At 35.2% G+C, this 15035-nt stretch overlaps 1 protein-coding gene across 2 annotated transcripts in view; it reads left to right on the top strand.

Moving 5' to 3' along the window:
* The window catches only part of CIRSR (corepressor of RBPJ and splicing regulator), a 28605-nt gene continuing 13570 nt past the window's right edge, over positions 1-15035 (top strand). The window contains exons 1-7 of one of the 2 annotated variants that reach the window (XM_081052385.1): positions 25-156; positions 4162-4256; positions 6219-6292; positions 6871-6881; positions 6971-7035; positions 7408-7456; positions 8645-8762. In XM_081052385.1, coding sequence (XP_080908511.1) covers positions 85-156; positions 4162-4256; positions 6219-6292; positions 6871-6881; positions 6971-7035; positions 7408-7456; positions 8645-8762 — 484 coding nt within the window. In that variant the 5' untranslated portion in view covers positions 25-84. Of the gene's footprint in view, positions 157-4161; positions 4257-6218; positions 6293-6870; positions 6882-6970; positions 7036-7407; positions 7457-8644; positions 8763-15035 lie in introns of both variants that reach the window. The other variant, XM_081052384.1, reaches the window with a different exon arrangement.

The raw sequence follows: 15035 nt of genomic DNA, 5'->3' as shown, positions 1-15035 counted from the left end.
GGGAGGCGCAGTTCCGGTGAGGCGGCGAGGGTTTGTTTACGTTGCTCACAGCTAGCGGCTACCTTCGCGAGCTCAGCCTCCAAGATGGGGAAATCCTTCGCCAATTTCATGTGCAAGAAGGACTTTCATCCCGCCTCCAAATCCAATATCAAAAAAGTGAGTAAGGGGAGCCGAGGAGGATGCTGGGCCTTGGCGCCTGGGTTCTCAGGGGCTGCTGGCAGTGAGAATGGGGGTGTCCATAGGATCCCTAGGAGAGTCGCCTCTCCTCCAGGCCTGAAGCCCAGCTGTTGTCGTCCCTTCTTCCCCACGGAGAAGCTCGCTGGCAGAACTGGCCCTCGACGTTTATTCCCCGTCTGCCTGCAGGCCGGCGGCCCACGTCTGCTCTGTCGGTTTTGTCAGCAAGAACGTAAATCCGTGAGCTACGGAGGCTGCTCGTAGGGTTCCCCGTTCGTCCCCTCAGCACCTTCTGGTTTTGTCTCTTGGGATCCCAGGAACCACGACTTGTGAGCGCTGCTATTCTCTACAAAGGAAACTCCCTATTTATTTACGATAGATCTTGAAAGGAAAATAGTCACCCTCTCGCTTCCTCTTTTTGTACCACCCGATAATGTAGTGTCTGTCTGATGACCTTGAAGTTTGGCTTTTTAAGTCATCAGTCACACGTCCGCTAGGTGCAGGACAGAGAAACGGTGCTCAGTCTTCCGGCAGTGGAAAGCGGACGTGCAGTAGGAAGAGGCTGAGCGTTAGAAGTAGACCTGGGTTCTAGTTATTCCCGCACAGTCACGTCCAGCCTTCGGGCCGCGCACAAAATAGTTCATATCCTCGATCCCAGACTCCTAAACTATACGTTCACTGTAAGTTAAGCATGATCGGTACCAGTTGCCTCGGCTTGTGAAATTGTTATGAGGATGAAATGAAACGGTGGAGAGAAAGGCTTTGAAACAAAGTACCGTCTAGCGCTCCGTCCACCATACAGAGGGATACTCCATAAAATACTAACTGCCCCTGCGTACGTACTTATTCCTCAATACAATGTTGATTGGCCCTACACACGTACTCATTCTTAGCCTGCTCCTAAAATGCAGGTGTTACCCAGAGTTTCACCCTTGTTCTCTGCATGCTTTCCTAAGCAAGCACGTCCAATTGCATGGTTTTAACTACCCCGCTCTTCACTCGTGACTCTTAAATCTGCAGCCCCCTAGATCTCTCCCGCCAGCTCCAGGCACCTCCACACAACTATAGGCTAGACAATTTCATCTTGGTATCCTACAGGCATCTTAAACTCAACGTATCCAAAAGTGGAACTTATCTCTCATCCGAAATCTTGCTGTTTTTAAACTTCCTATCTCCTGAGTAGGACATACAGGTAGTAGCACAATCCTTTGTGCAGTCATCCAAGCCAGGAATTCAAGTTTCGGCCCTTTCCCACCACCCCTTTATCTAGTCAGCTAATACTATTACTCCTACCTCACAAATATCTCTTGAATCTTTCTCTCTTTGTCACTGCTGTCTGTGACTTAGCTTAGACGCTCATCATCTTTCACCTAGATTGTTCGATTTCTTTGTTATTTTTTTTTAGATTGTTATATTTCCTAACTGGTTTCTCTGCCTCCAGTCTTGACTCTTTTCAAATCCATTCTCTACATAGCAATCAAAATAATTTTTTTTTAATTTAGCCGCTTTACTGAGATATAATTTACATACTATACAATCACCCATTTAAAGCACACAACTCAGTGGTTTTTAGTATATTCATGAATTTGTGCAGTTATCACAATTTTAAAATATTTTCATAACCCTCACACCCAAAAAAAAACAACACAGACTCATATGTATTAGTAGTATCTCCCCACTCATCCTTTACACTTCCTCTTCTCCAGCCCTAGGCAACCACTAACATTTTTGTTTCTGTGGATTTGCCTATTCTGGATATTTCATGTAAATCATGAAATACATAGTCTTCTGTGACCGGCTTTGTTTGCTTAGCATAATATTTTCAGAGTCTATTCACGTTGTAGAATGTATCAGTATTGCATTCCTCTTTATTGCTGAATGATTCCATTGTGTGAATATAGCATATTTTATTTCTCTTCAGTTGATGAATATTTGGGTTGTTTCCACAAAGTAGTCTTTTTAGAGCACAAATCTGATCTCTCCCCGCTCCTTATTAAAATACTACAGGATGAAGTCCAGGTAATCTGGCTCCAGTTTATTTTTTCTTCTTCATCCCCTACTGCCATTGTTCCACATCAGATTTTATACTCCAGTAATATCAAACTACTTAATTCCTATTTTATACCTGTGGGCCTTTGTCTTAGTTGCTCCCTCTGCCAGTAATACCTTACCTTGTTTTGTCCTTGGCAAAATTGTGATCCTCTTCAAAACCCTGCTTAATATGTATGACGTTACTTGTGTATAAGGTTATTTATGGTGGCAGAGTTGTGATGGTAGAGCCCCACAATAGAATAATATGCAAATCCCTTCCCCCAAATATATAAGAAAGCTTTTTGTTTACTGAGCTGGGAATGATTTCCGTGGTACAGAATTTTATTTTATACATAATGTGTGTGTGTGTGTGTGTGTGTGTGTGTGTGTGTGTAGTATATCTTACCATTTATGAAAATAGAAAAAAATGTGTATATTTTATATATATTCTCTTAGCATATGTGCATTACAACATCTTTGGAAGGATATAGATATATAAGAAATGGATAACATTGGCTACCTGTGAATATAGTTACTTAGTTTTAAAAAATAAATAACTTGGGGGCGGCCGGATGGCCGGATGGCTCAGTTGGTTAGAGCTCTCAACAACAAGGTTGCCGGTTCAATTCCTGCATGGGATGGTGGGCTGCGTGCCCTCCCTCTCCCCGCAACTAATTTGTAAAAGGCAACTGGACTTGGAGCTGAACTGTGCTCTCTACAACTAGATTGAAGGACATCGACTTGACTTGGAGCCGATGGGTCCTGGGAAAAACACACTGTTACCCAATAAAATTTATAAAAAAACAAAAATAAAATAAAAAATAAATAACTTTTTAAAACCAAAAGTTTCTGTAAAGCATTCCATTATACCAGCCTTCCTTCCTGCTCCCTAAAGTTAATCACTGTCTTGTTCTCTTTCTTGTACGTATCTCTTATCCAAATATCAAACTATTATTTATTTATACAATTTGCATCTTTTTATTATGAATAGCTTAAAAATACAAAAAAGTTAGTATGATTTTCCATTAGCAGATTCTGAGCACTCATGTTCATTAGAATGTTATTATCAATATGTTAATAACTACCCCTTTTTGCTTCTAAAATTGAATAAAGGCAGTCTTGTCCCACATCCTCCTCCCCCCACTTATCTGCCCCCACCCACAGTTAATAATTATAATTTTATCAATATAAGTATTTGTCCTCAAATAAGTATTTTACCTTCTTAAAACTTAGCATGTTTAGAGAGAAAGTTTTGAATTACTGTTTATTTTGAATGATTATCACACACTTCGTCATTTATTCTAAAGGTGGTAGGAAGGCATTGATACCTTTTAAACCTGGAAGTAACTTCATTAAACATCCTTCATGAGTTCTTTGGGCTTTTTCCCTTCACCACTGTTATGATTTTGAGAATTTCACATGGGGACACATTCAGCCTGCTGTGTTGGTGCCCTTGAGAAATCTGACACACCTCTTTCTCATCTCTTCATTTCCTCTCTGGTCTCTTCCCTTTTTTCCTACAACTATCTTTCATTTACTGTCTTTTTTCCCTCTTTCATGTCCTCCATTTCTCCTTTCTTGGGGTGTCAGTGACATCCATTGGCATCCATGTTAACCGTACTGGTTGTGCCCTCTGTTTTCTAGTCTAGACATAGTCCATGTAGAGAGATAGTCATTCTCCTCTGAAATGACACAGGTACTAAGTGCAAGAAGCTGGTGTACCACGTACTCAGAGTGGTTCTCAAGTTTGACATTCTGGCTTGAAAGTTTAGCTGTTTTGAATGGTTGGACTTGAGGACTTGTATCAAGGCACAAATCAGACTTTTCAGCTGTTACTTTATGACATCATTATGAGCAAAATAGATTATGTTGTAAACTATACAATAGAATTTTATATTTTATTATAAAAGAAAAGCAAACTTCCTACTTAATTTAATTTTTATATCACTAATTTAGGTATGGATGGCAGAACAGAAAATATCATATGATAAGAAAAAACAAGAAGAATTAATGCAACAATATCTTAAAGAACAAGAATCATACGATAATAGGTAAGTAATTCCATTATGCTGGTGATTTTAGGATAATCAATTGCATGAAAATGATCCCTTACTGAATCATATATTAAATTAGCTTTTTTTGAATTGAACATCTTAATAGTAAGATTCTATTCCTTGTGAACTATCTTTACTCATATTTGTAGATGGCCACTTTTTCCAACCTTACTCATAATTCACATAAAATATAGATTGATGACTTTATATGCGGTTGATGAACTTAGGCAAAACTTAAAAAAACAATAAAAGCCTACACTCAAACTACTGAGACCTCACACAAAGATATTTCTTTAAAATACATTGAAATGAAGAGATGCACAGGACAGCTTCAAGAAGCAAAGTGAATCATCTCTACTTGACCTGCATGTCATTGTTCTATTAATGGCAGGATCCTAGCTAGAGTTCTTCATTAGTTTGTTCCAGGAAAGTACTTGCCCTTCAGCTATTGTCATTTTTTTTCAACTACAGTTGACATGTAATATTTTATGTTAGTTTCAGGTATACAATGTAGTGATTAGACATTTATATAATTTATAAAGTGATCACTCTGATAAGTCTACTTACCTAGCACCATACATAGCATAGTTATTACAGTATTATTGACTATATTCCCTATGCTGTGCTTTACATCCCTGTGACTATTTTGTGACTACCAATTTGTATTTCTTAATCCTTTCACCTTTTTTCACGCAGTCCCCTAATGCCCCTCCCATCTGGCAACCATCAGTTTGATCTCTATGTATCTATGAGTCTGTTTCTGTTTTTATTTGTTTATATTGTTCTTTAAATACTCTCTTTAAAATATAATATAATATATTGAGAGCAAAATTAAAGAAACAAAACTTTTAATTCAATTAAGTACTTTTCTCACTAATTTTATTTAATCTGCTTAAATTTTACTGAGTGCCTACTTCATGCAAGAGAACACATGGTGTTGTAGGGACTTATAAAAGTGTGACACATAGTTTCCCTCAAGAAAATCTAGGAAGGGATATATAGTTCAAGGTTGAATATCATAACTGATGTATTAAAAACACACTGCTTTAAAAACTAGAGCATGCTAACCTAAGACAGAATAATTCCATTTGGGATAACAAGGTAACACTTTGTGAAAGAGGTGACATTTAAGCAGAACTACAGAGAATGATAAAGATTTAGATTAATGGTACTCAACCAAGGGCTGTTGCCCTCCAGGGGGTATGTGGCAATGTTTGGACAAATTTTTGATTGTCACAACTCAGGTTGGGTGCTACCAGCACCTAGTGGATGGAGACTAGGGATGCTGAAAAACAGCCTACGATGCACTGGGCAGCCCCACCCAACAAAGAACGACCTAATCCAAAATGTCAACAGCACCACTGTAGAGAAACCCTGATTTACATATAGTAAAAGCTTGTTAAATATCAGCACAATGGGAAGATAGAGAGGGTGTTGTGGAAAAAGTCAAACAGTTGAGTTAGATCGATAAATAGCGGAGGTGGAAAAGTAGGTTTGCAACAGATCGTAGTGTGTTTATTCTTTATCTTATCTTAAAAAAGAGTTACTTTTCTTCCCTATGTAATTAATAAATATTTGAAATAAATACCCTGTTTCTCCTGGAACTTTTGCCCACTAATTTTAGCATTCATTGGTAGGTTTTGCCTGTATCAATTATTACTGTGGTATTCTAATGGTGATTTTCTATTTCTCTCGTTCCCTCTACGTTTTTTAAATTTGATTCCCTCTAGAAAGGAGAATTTCCCTTTCCCTCATTTAGTTATTTATTTAATCATTTATTTCTATCATTATGGACTCAGATACTTCAGATGTCATCTAATGAGTGGAGTTAAGTTTTGGAACTTTATCTCTAACAAAAATATTTTATCTTAATTCCCTTAGGGTTTTTGGAGATTGGGGGACAGTTATGTAATTTTTTTCCTCCTGCATAAAATTATCTTTATATCTTATTTTATTTAGATTGCTTATGGGAGATGAACGTGTAAAGAATGGCCTTAATTTCATGTATGAAGCCCCACCGGGAGCTAAAAAAGGTACTCACCTCATTTCCTGTTTTTAAGTCTTTGATACATTTGCATCTAAAGTTTGAGAACTGTTATGACAGACACTTTTTAAAAGTTGCTCTTCATCTTTTAAAATTGGTATTATTCTGAAAGAATTCTTTTTAAATAGTGTAATCAATACAGTAGAATAAATACTAAAAATATTTGTCTAATCTATTAATATTTCATAACTTGTCCTTTGGAAAGGAAAAAAGTCTCAACATTAATTAGTAGAGGTGTATTTATTCTTTTATAATTTATGTATATATCTTTAGTCCTTACTGAATATTTTTCTAAATAGAAAGCATAATATTCACTGTCAATGAAAAATGTAAAAGTTTAAAAATTAGGTATTAACGTGCTTATTAAATACTATCTCTTATTTAATATTGTATATATCCCTCTGTGATTTGAATATTATGAAAGAAAAACAGTCAAACCAATAAATTCTTAAAAATTACACTTAAATACCGTGCTATTCTAGTGTAGTATATGATACATGATAAAGTTTTATAAAGTTTTTAACTTGACCTATCTTTTTCCCCCCATATTTTTGATATGCAATCAAGAAAACAAAGAGGTAAAGTACTATTTTCTGTGTTTGAACTTAGTTGCAATGGATTGTAATTTTATGGAAAAACTGAAAGACTTTTTAATGAACATTTTTAGAAAGAAGAAACGGAAGGAGAGACTGAATACAAATTTGAATGGCAGAAAGGAGCCCCACGAGAAAAGTAAGAACTGGTTTTCTTTTAAAATAAAATACGTATTTATCTGATATCCCATCTTACATTGCCCTTTATATTAAGTAGAGAGGCATCTGATATGAAAAAGTATTTTCAATGATTTATCATACGCAACTAATTTGCTTGATTGTAATCTTTAGTTTTATTTCTTTTTCTTTTTTTTTTTAAATTACAAATCATCAGACTGGACACATAATAACAAAGTGATGTTTGGAAATACTGAATAGATTTTATAGTTCTATATTTCTATTGCAGTTACACATTTTGTCATGTACTTGGAACTATAAGACTTCTTCAGAATAACTGCTGCTTAATTTATTATTCTTAATATTGTGTTTGTACATTTTTTCTACTTAATAGATATGCCAAAGATGACATGAACATCAGAGATCAGCCCTTTGGAATTCAGGTAAGTGACATATTTTAATGTGTAAGAATAATTTTTATTTAATAATTACTTCTTTATATTGTCCAAAAGATACTTAAGCTGAAAAATGGCTCTGATGTTTCTACTTGTATCAGATAATAGAAGGAGTAGGGGAGAAAACATTAAATGTAATAAACTGATAAAGGTAGGAATCAAAGTTTTGTTGTGAGGGTTATAATGATAACGATCCCTACAGTTTTCAAGGAATTTGGAGAATTAGCTCAAGGTCAACAAAAGATGTAAAACTGTTTAGAACCAGGACAGACTATCACCAGTGAGCCAGATCCTTGTTATAAGTAAAATTTTGGAACACTGCCATGCTTGCTCATTTACCTATTGTCTATGGCTGTTTTCCTGCTTCATGGGAAGAGTTGAATACTTGCAACAGAGACCACTGGCCCATAAAACCTAAAATATTCACTCTCTGGCCCTTTACAAAACGTTTGCCAACCCCTGGTTCAAGAAATCAATTAAGCCATGACATAATTCTTTTTTGGTATTTTACCGTTTCTTTTTGGATAACATTGTTTTATCTCCACCAAGTAAGAGTCAAAAAGAAATAGGATTTAGCTTAGCTTTTAGGTAGAATTTATAGTAAAATAATTTAGTTTTTGTGTTAAATTACCAAATATACTGTGGCTGCCAAAAAAATGTATACGCATGACTTGTATTCATCTTTTATTATCAGTATATATTGAGTATTACAATTTTAATACAGTTTTTTTCTTTCTTAAAATGTGTATATATATTTTTGGCACCCTCTGTAGTTATGGAGTTTCTTCCCCTGGAGATCTTTCTTTTTTTTTTTTTTTCCCTTCTAAACTGATTTTTTTTTTTCAGTTGTTTGCGTTGTGTGTTTTTTTAAGTTGGGAAACAGTGTGTTTCTCCAGGGCCCATCAGCTCCAAGTCATTGTCCTTCAATCTAGTTGTGGAGGGCGCAGCTCAGCTCCAAATCCAGTCACCGTTTTCAGTCTTTAGTTGCAGGGGGCGTCCCAGCAACCTTGTTGACCTCGTGCTCTAACCAACTGAGCCATCCAGCCTCCCCCACCCCCCTGGAGATCTTTTAAAAATTAGAGTAATTTAACTTAAACTCTGCCAAGGAGTAGGGAGTTGAACATTGGTTTGATTCTTAGTTTTTTAATATCCAAAATAATGTTCACTATTTCTCAGGTTCGAAATGTGAGGTGCATTAAATGTCACAAATGGGGTCATGTCAACACAGATCGAGAATGTCCTTTGTTTGGTCTTTCTGGAATCAATGCAAGTTCAGTTCCCACTGATGGCTCAGGTAGGCACTATACATGATTTATTTGTTTGTTTTAGATTTTATATTGAGGACAAACAAGAAAAGATAAAATAACATTTTTCTTTAATCTCTCTGGATATTGTTTTATTTTGGTTTGGGTTGGGTTGCAGTTTTTGAACTAAGGCACATTCCCAAAATATGATGATTAATGGGAAACTTGGATCATATGGTTTGAATTTGAAATGCTGTATTTTAGAAATTCAATGTTTGTATCCAAGGGCCCAATGAACTTGATTCTAAAAGTGAAAATATAGTAAACACAGTTTATCATGTTAGTAACCTAATAATAGAAGGAAGAAATGGTTATTTCTCCTGTTTAAGTCCTCCTGAATTGCAAAAGTAGCCTGGACTACAAGCCTTAACAATCTCCTCTTTTTAGTTCAAAGATAAAATGAAAACTGAGTTTAAAAGATATTAACTATGTTATAATTGCTTTTACTTTAAAATTATTTATTTTCTTGCATATTGTCTGGTTAAGAATAATTGCTCTAATTTGGTTTGTACCTTTTAGTTTCTTTTTATAAAAAGATATTAAAACAGACGTTTTAACTTAAATTTATCAGTGGCTTGTTAGTATATTATTGAGACAGCCACACTTATCCAACTCGTAATAAATTGTAATAGAAACAACCTGCTTAACCCTATAACCTTAAGGAAGACATTTCACTTTTATGAGCTTCCAACTCCTCATTTTATTAATAAAATAAGGATGATAGTATCACTCAAAAGATTTTCAGCATTTTTAAGCAACTATAAAAACTTCTATCGTTTATTTTTTTTAAATTCATATGCAACCCAGTAAATAGCACATATAAAGGCAGAGCTGCTCTACTGAATCAAGTGCTCTGGGCATGAAGCCCCACATTTCATCTAAGCCTCTGATGCACCTCTTTAGATTCCCAATGGCTTTCACTGCCACCTCTGAGCCCAGGGTTCACCCTCAATCAGCATATGACCTTCAGCCCCTATTCTACAGAGATCCTGCTTCCTTCCAGCAAGCCAAATGCAGACTGTAGGATTCAAGATGCCAGTTCTCATGTTTGAAGTTTAGGAATTGGATCCATGATCAAGTTTGACACTATTTCTTTAATGGTGTTAATGGATGTCAAAATAGGTAGAGGAAGTGTACAGATAGAAAAATTCCTGAAAGGACATAGACCAAAATATTAACAGTGGTTGTACATTTATAATTTTTAAATGAGTATTATTTTAGATGGATTAAAAATTGCACATAGAAATAATTACTTAAAATTGTATAGCTTGGTTAATACCTTTAAGTTTGACCTGAATTTAGCTGTACCACTTAACTAACTCTAATAGAAACTCTTGAACATTTCTCAAAAACAAAATCGAAACTATATCAAAAAGGAAAGCAAATAATAATATTGTATTCTAAATTTGAATGCAATGAAAAACAAACCGGCCAATTTCCTAATCCACTTGAATCCAGATTCAAGCTAAAAAATCTTTTCATTTTAAAAAAACACCTATTGAATAATGTCTCAACAGTGAATAGAGATTATTTTTGCAATAAGGCAATTTCAGTGGATGTGGTTATCATGGGATAATCACACCCCTGGGGTACAGCCTTGTGCCTGTAATCTCCCAGGAGTGTAATTATTTCATGATAACCGTACCCCCTGGTGTTGCATTATTTCTATTATGAAATTCTTAGTTTAGTATATAAAGTAAGTTACTTTGATCACTGGAAACTGCAAGGTGCTGTTAGGATATTCCAGCTGTGAGGTTTACAGAGACCAGCTATAAGATTTACTTCTCCTTTACAAAGTTAAATTAGGCAATCAAAATGCTTCTTTTGCTAAGCTGGTTTAGAATATCTTTTCTACTGATAAGATCATCTTAAGTTTATAAGTTTTCATCCATTCTAGATACATCAAAATTATACATAAAACTTGGAAGCTTCGGTGGTGACTGAATTTTTATGAAATATTTTTATATTACAATATAAGTAAACAGGATGTCCACTGGCCTTTTATCTATACTCCGTGGCTCTTATTGACTTACCATTTGTCACTTGTTTTTGATGTATGTTGACATTATTTTTTAATCTACAGTGGGATTTTCAACAAAGCAAGTCGGGTTTTTTATGGTTTTGTTTTTGGCTTTCTTAATAGATTTAATAGTTAGATATATCTCTATGCCTTCCACTTAATCTTTTTGTTTGTTTAGTTTGTCTTGTTTATGTTCTTTCTTAGTAGACTTTATTTTTAGAGCAGTTTTAGGTTCACAGCAATATTGAGAGGAAAGAAAGTACAGAGATTTCTTGTATCCTCCTGCCTCTTGAAATGTATAGCCTCCTTCATTTCCAACATCCCCTATGAGAGTAATACCTTTGTTACAATTGATGAACCTACATTGACACATTATTATCACCCAAAGTCTATAGTCTACCTAAGGGCTCACTCTTGGTGTTATATATTCTGTGGGTTTGGACAAATGTATAATGACATGTATCATCATTATAGTATCATACAGAGTAGGTTTCACTGCCCTAAAAATCCTCTAATGCACCGCCTGTTCATTTCTCCCTCTCCTCCAATCCCTGAAACAATTGATCTTTTTACTGTCTCCATAGTTTCGCCTTTTCCTGAAGATCATATAGTTGGATTCTTAACAATATGTAGCCTTTTCAGATTGTTTTTTTTTCACTTAGTAATATGCATTTATGTTTCCTCTGTGTCTTGTCATGGCTTGATAGCTCATTTCTTTTCAGTGCTGATTAATATTCCATTGTCTGGATGTACCACAGTTTATTGATCCATTCACCTGCTACTGAAGTGAAGGGCATTTTGGTTGCTTCCAATTTGGGGCATTTATGAATAAAGCTGCTATAAACATGCATGTGCAGGTTTTCATTTGGGGATAAGTTTTCATCTCCTTGGGGTAAATACTAAGGAGCGTGAATGCTGGATCATGTGGTAAGAATGTGTTTAGTTTTATAAGAAACTGCCGAACTCTCTTCCAAAATAGCTATACCATTTTGCATTCTCACCAGCGGTGAATGAGAGTTCCTATTGCTCCACATCTTCGTCAGCATTTGGCATTGTCAGTACTACGAATTTCGTCCATTTAATAGGTGTATAGTGGTATCTTGTTTCATTTGCATTTTCCTGATGACATATGATACAGCACATCTTTTCATGTGCTTATTTGCCATCAGTATATCTTTTTGGTGAGGTGTCTGTTAAGGCCTTTGGATCATTTTTTAAATTGTGTTGTTTGTTTTCTTATTGTTGCCTTTTAAGAATTCTTTGTATGTTTTAAATAATAGTCCTTTATCACATATGTCTCTGCAAATGTTCTTCCCAGTCTGTGGTTTGTCTTTTTATTTTCTTGAGCAAGTGTTTTTTTTAAACAGCTTTATTGAGTTAATTTATATACCATACAGTTCACCCATTTAAAGTGTACAATTCAATGGCTTTGAATTCGTATTTTCACAGAGTTGTACCTCCATCACCACAGTCAGTTTTAGAACATTTTCATTTCCCCAAAAGGAAACTCCACACCCCTCAGCCCTCACCAGCCAGCCCTCAGTCTCCCTCAACCCTAGGCAACTACTAATCTACATTTTACCTTTAGATTGCCTATTAGGGACATTTCATATTAATGGAATCATACAACATGTAGTAAAGAAAGTGGTTTTAACATCCCTTTCTTTGTCTTTAAATTTTACATTTTAACACAAAATTGCCCGCCTTCCCCCACCCAAAAATATTTACTTTCTAGCGTCCTCTCCCCATGGCATCTGTCTGGACATGTCACCCTCCTTGCACACTGTTTTGTAACAATATGCACAGAGTATTTATTGTTAACCAAGGAAGCTCACCCAAGCTGTCCAGAGTTTTTATTAGAGTTTAATTATGTCGGCATGGTTGATGGAATCATTGGCCATGTGGTTGAACTCAATCTCTAGCCTCTCTCCCTTTCCCAGGAGTCAGGCTGATATCATATGACTCAAAGACCAAACCCTCTAATCACAGGGTTAGTCATTTTGGTGTGACCAGCCCTATCCTGAGTCATCTCCATAGTATAACCTATGTAGGTGCTCACCATGATCACCTCATTAACATAAACTATTATATTGGGTTTCACCATGAATAACAAAGATAATCCTGTCACTTCAGGATTTAGAGGCTCACTCCCGGGAACTGAGTACAAAAGCCAGCCTAATTTTTTATTACACAGCAGTTGTATTTTTATTTTCACTTACTTCAAAATATTTTTTAATTTCTCTTGAGACTTCTTTGACCCAAGTGTGTTGTTTAATCTCCAAATATTTCAAGGATGTTCTCACTATCTTTCTTTTACTGGTTTCTAGTTTAATTCCATTTTGGTCTCAGAGCGTTCTTTGTCTGATTTCTTTTACATTGGTTAAGGTATGTTACGTGGCCCAGAATGTGGACTACCTTGGTGAATGTTCCATATTAGCTTGAGAAGAATGTGTATTCTGCTGTTATTGGATGAAGTATTCTATAAATATCAACTAGACCTTGTTGATGGTGTTCATTTCAACATATCCTATTGATTTTTTTGTCTGCTGGATCTGTTTCTGTTAGAGGGACATTGAAGGCTCAGCTGTAATAGTGGATTTGTCTATTTCTAAAAACATTTGTATCAGTTTTTGCTTCACATATTTTGATGCCTTTTTGTTAAGTGCATGCACAAGGGGTTGTTAAACCTTCTTGGAGAATGAAATGAACCCCTTCTCATTATGTAATTCTCTCTCTTGATCCTTGATACAATGTCCATGGTCTGAAATCTCATTCGTCTGAAATGAATACAGATACTCCAGCTTTATTTGATTACTGTTAACATGGTATATCTTTTTCTATTCTTCTAATCTATCTGTGTCTTTATACTTAAAGTGGGTTTCTTGTAGACAACATGTAGTTGGGTCTTGTTTTTTTATATGTTATTGACATAATTGGATTAAGACCTGCCATATTTATAATTGTTTTTTATTTGTTGCCCTTGTTCTTTGTTTCGTTTTTTTGTCTTACACTATTCTGCTTTCTCTGATTTTAATTGAGCATTTTATATAATTGTTATCTTTCCTCTTAGCATATCAATACTTATTTTTTTAATTTAGTGTTTGCCCTAGAATTTGCAATATATATTTACAACTAATCTTAAGTCTACTTCCAAATAACACTATACCACTTCACAAGTAGTGCCAGTACCTTCTAACAGAGTAAACCAATTCCTATTATACAACACAATTCTTTACTCCTGTCCCTTACAACATTGATGGCGTATATTTCACTTATTCATAAGCTATAATCATTCAGTATTTTGCTACTATTATCATTTTCAACAAGATGTTATCTGTTAGATCACTTAAGAATAAGAAAAATAAGCTATTTTATCTTACTTTTATTCCTTCTCAAATGCTCTTCCTTCCTTTATATAGATCCAAGTTTCTGATCTATGTCATTTTCCTTCTCTCTGAAGAACTTCTTCCAATATTTCTTATAAGACAGATCTTCTGGTGACAGATTCCTCAGTTTTTGTTTGTCTGAGAAAGTCTTCATTCTCATTCACTTTTGAAGGATAATTTCACTGGATACAAAATTCTATGTTGGTAGGTTTTCTTTCACTCTTTTGCTTACATGGTTTAAGAGAAGCCTGATGTAATTCTTATCCTTGTTCCTCTGTAGGTAAGGGTTTTTTCCCCCCTCTGGCATCTTTCAAGATTTTTTCTTCATCTTTGATATAATGCAGTTTAAATATGATATTCCCTGGGTGTAGATTTTTTTTATTTTCCTGCTTGGTGTTCTCTGAGCTTCCTGGATCTGTGATCTGGTGTCTATCATTAGTCTTGGGAATCTCAGCCATTATTATTTCAAGTGTTTTTTCTGTTCTTTTCTCTCATCTCCTTCTGGTATTCTGTTGTTACATATGTTACACCTTTTATAATTGTCCCACAGTTCTTCGATAGTCTGGTTTCCTTCCCCACTACCCCCCATTTTCTTTTTCTTTCCTTTTTAGTTTGGGAAGTTTCTATTGACATACCTTAAAGCTCAGTGATTCTTTCTTCAGCCATTTCCAGTCTACTGATGAGCTCATCAAAGACATTTTTAATTTTTATTAGCATTTTTTATTTCTAGCATTTCCTTTAGATTCTTTCTTAGAGTTTCCATCTCTCTGTTTACGTTACCCATCTGTTCTTGCATGTTGTCCACTTTTTCCATTAGAATCCTTGGCTTATTAATCTTAGTTATTTTAAATTCCCAA

The sequence above is a fragment of the Rhinolophus hipposideros genome, assembly GCF_964194185.1.
Source record: "Rhinolophus hipposideros genome assembly, chromosome: 6".
Taxonomy (NCBI): Eukaryota; Metazoa; Chordata; class Mammalia; order Chiroptera; family Rhinolophidae; genus Rhinolophus; species Rhinolophus hipposideros.
Note: the sequence above shows the minus strand (reverse complement) of the source record. Positions and strands in the feature narration are given on the sequence as shown.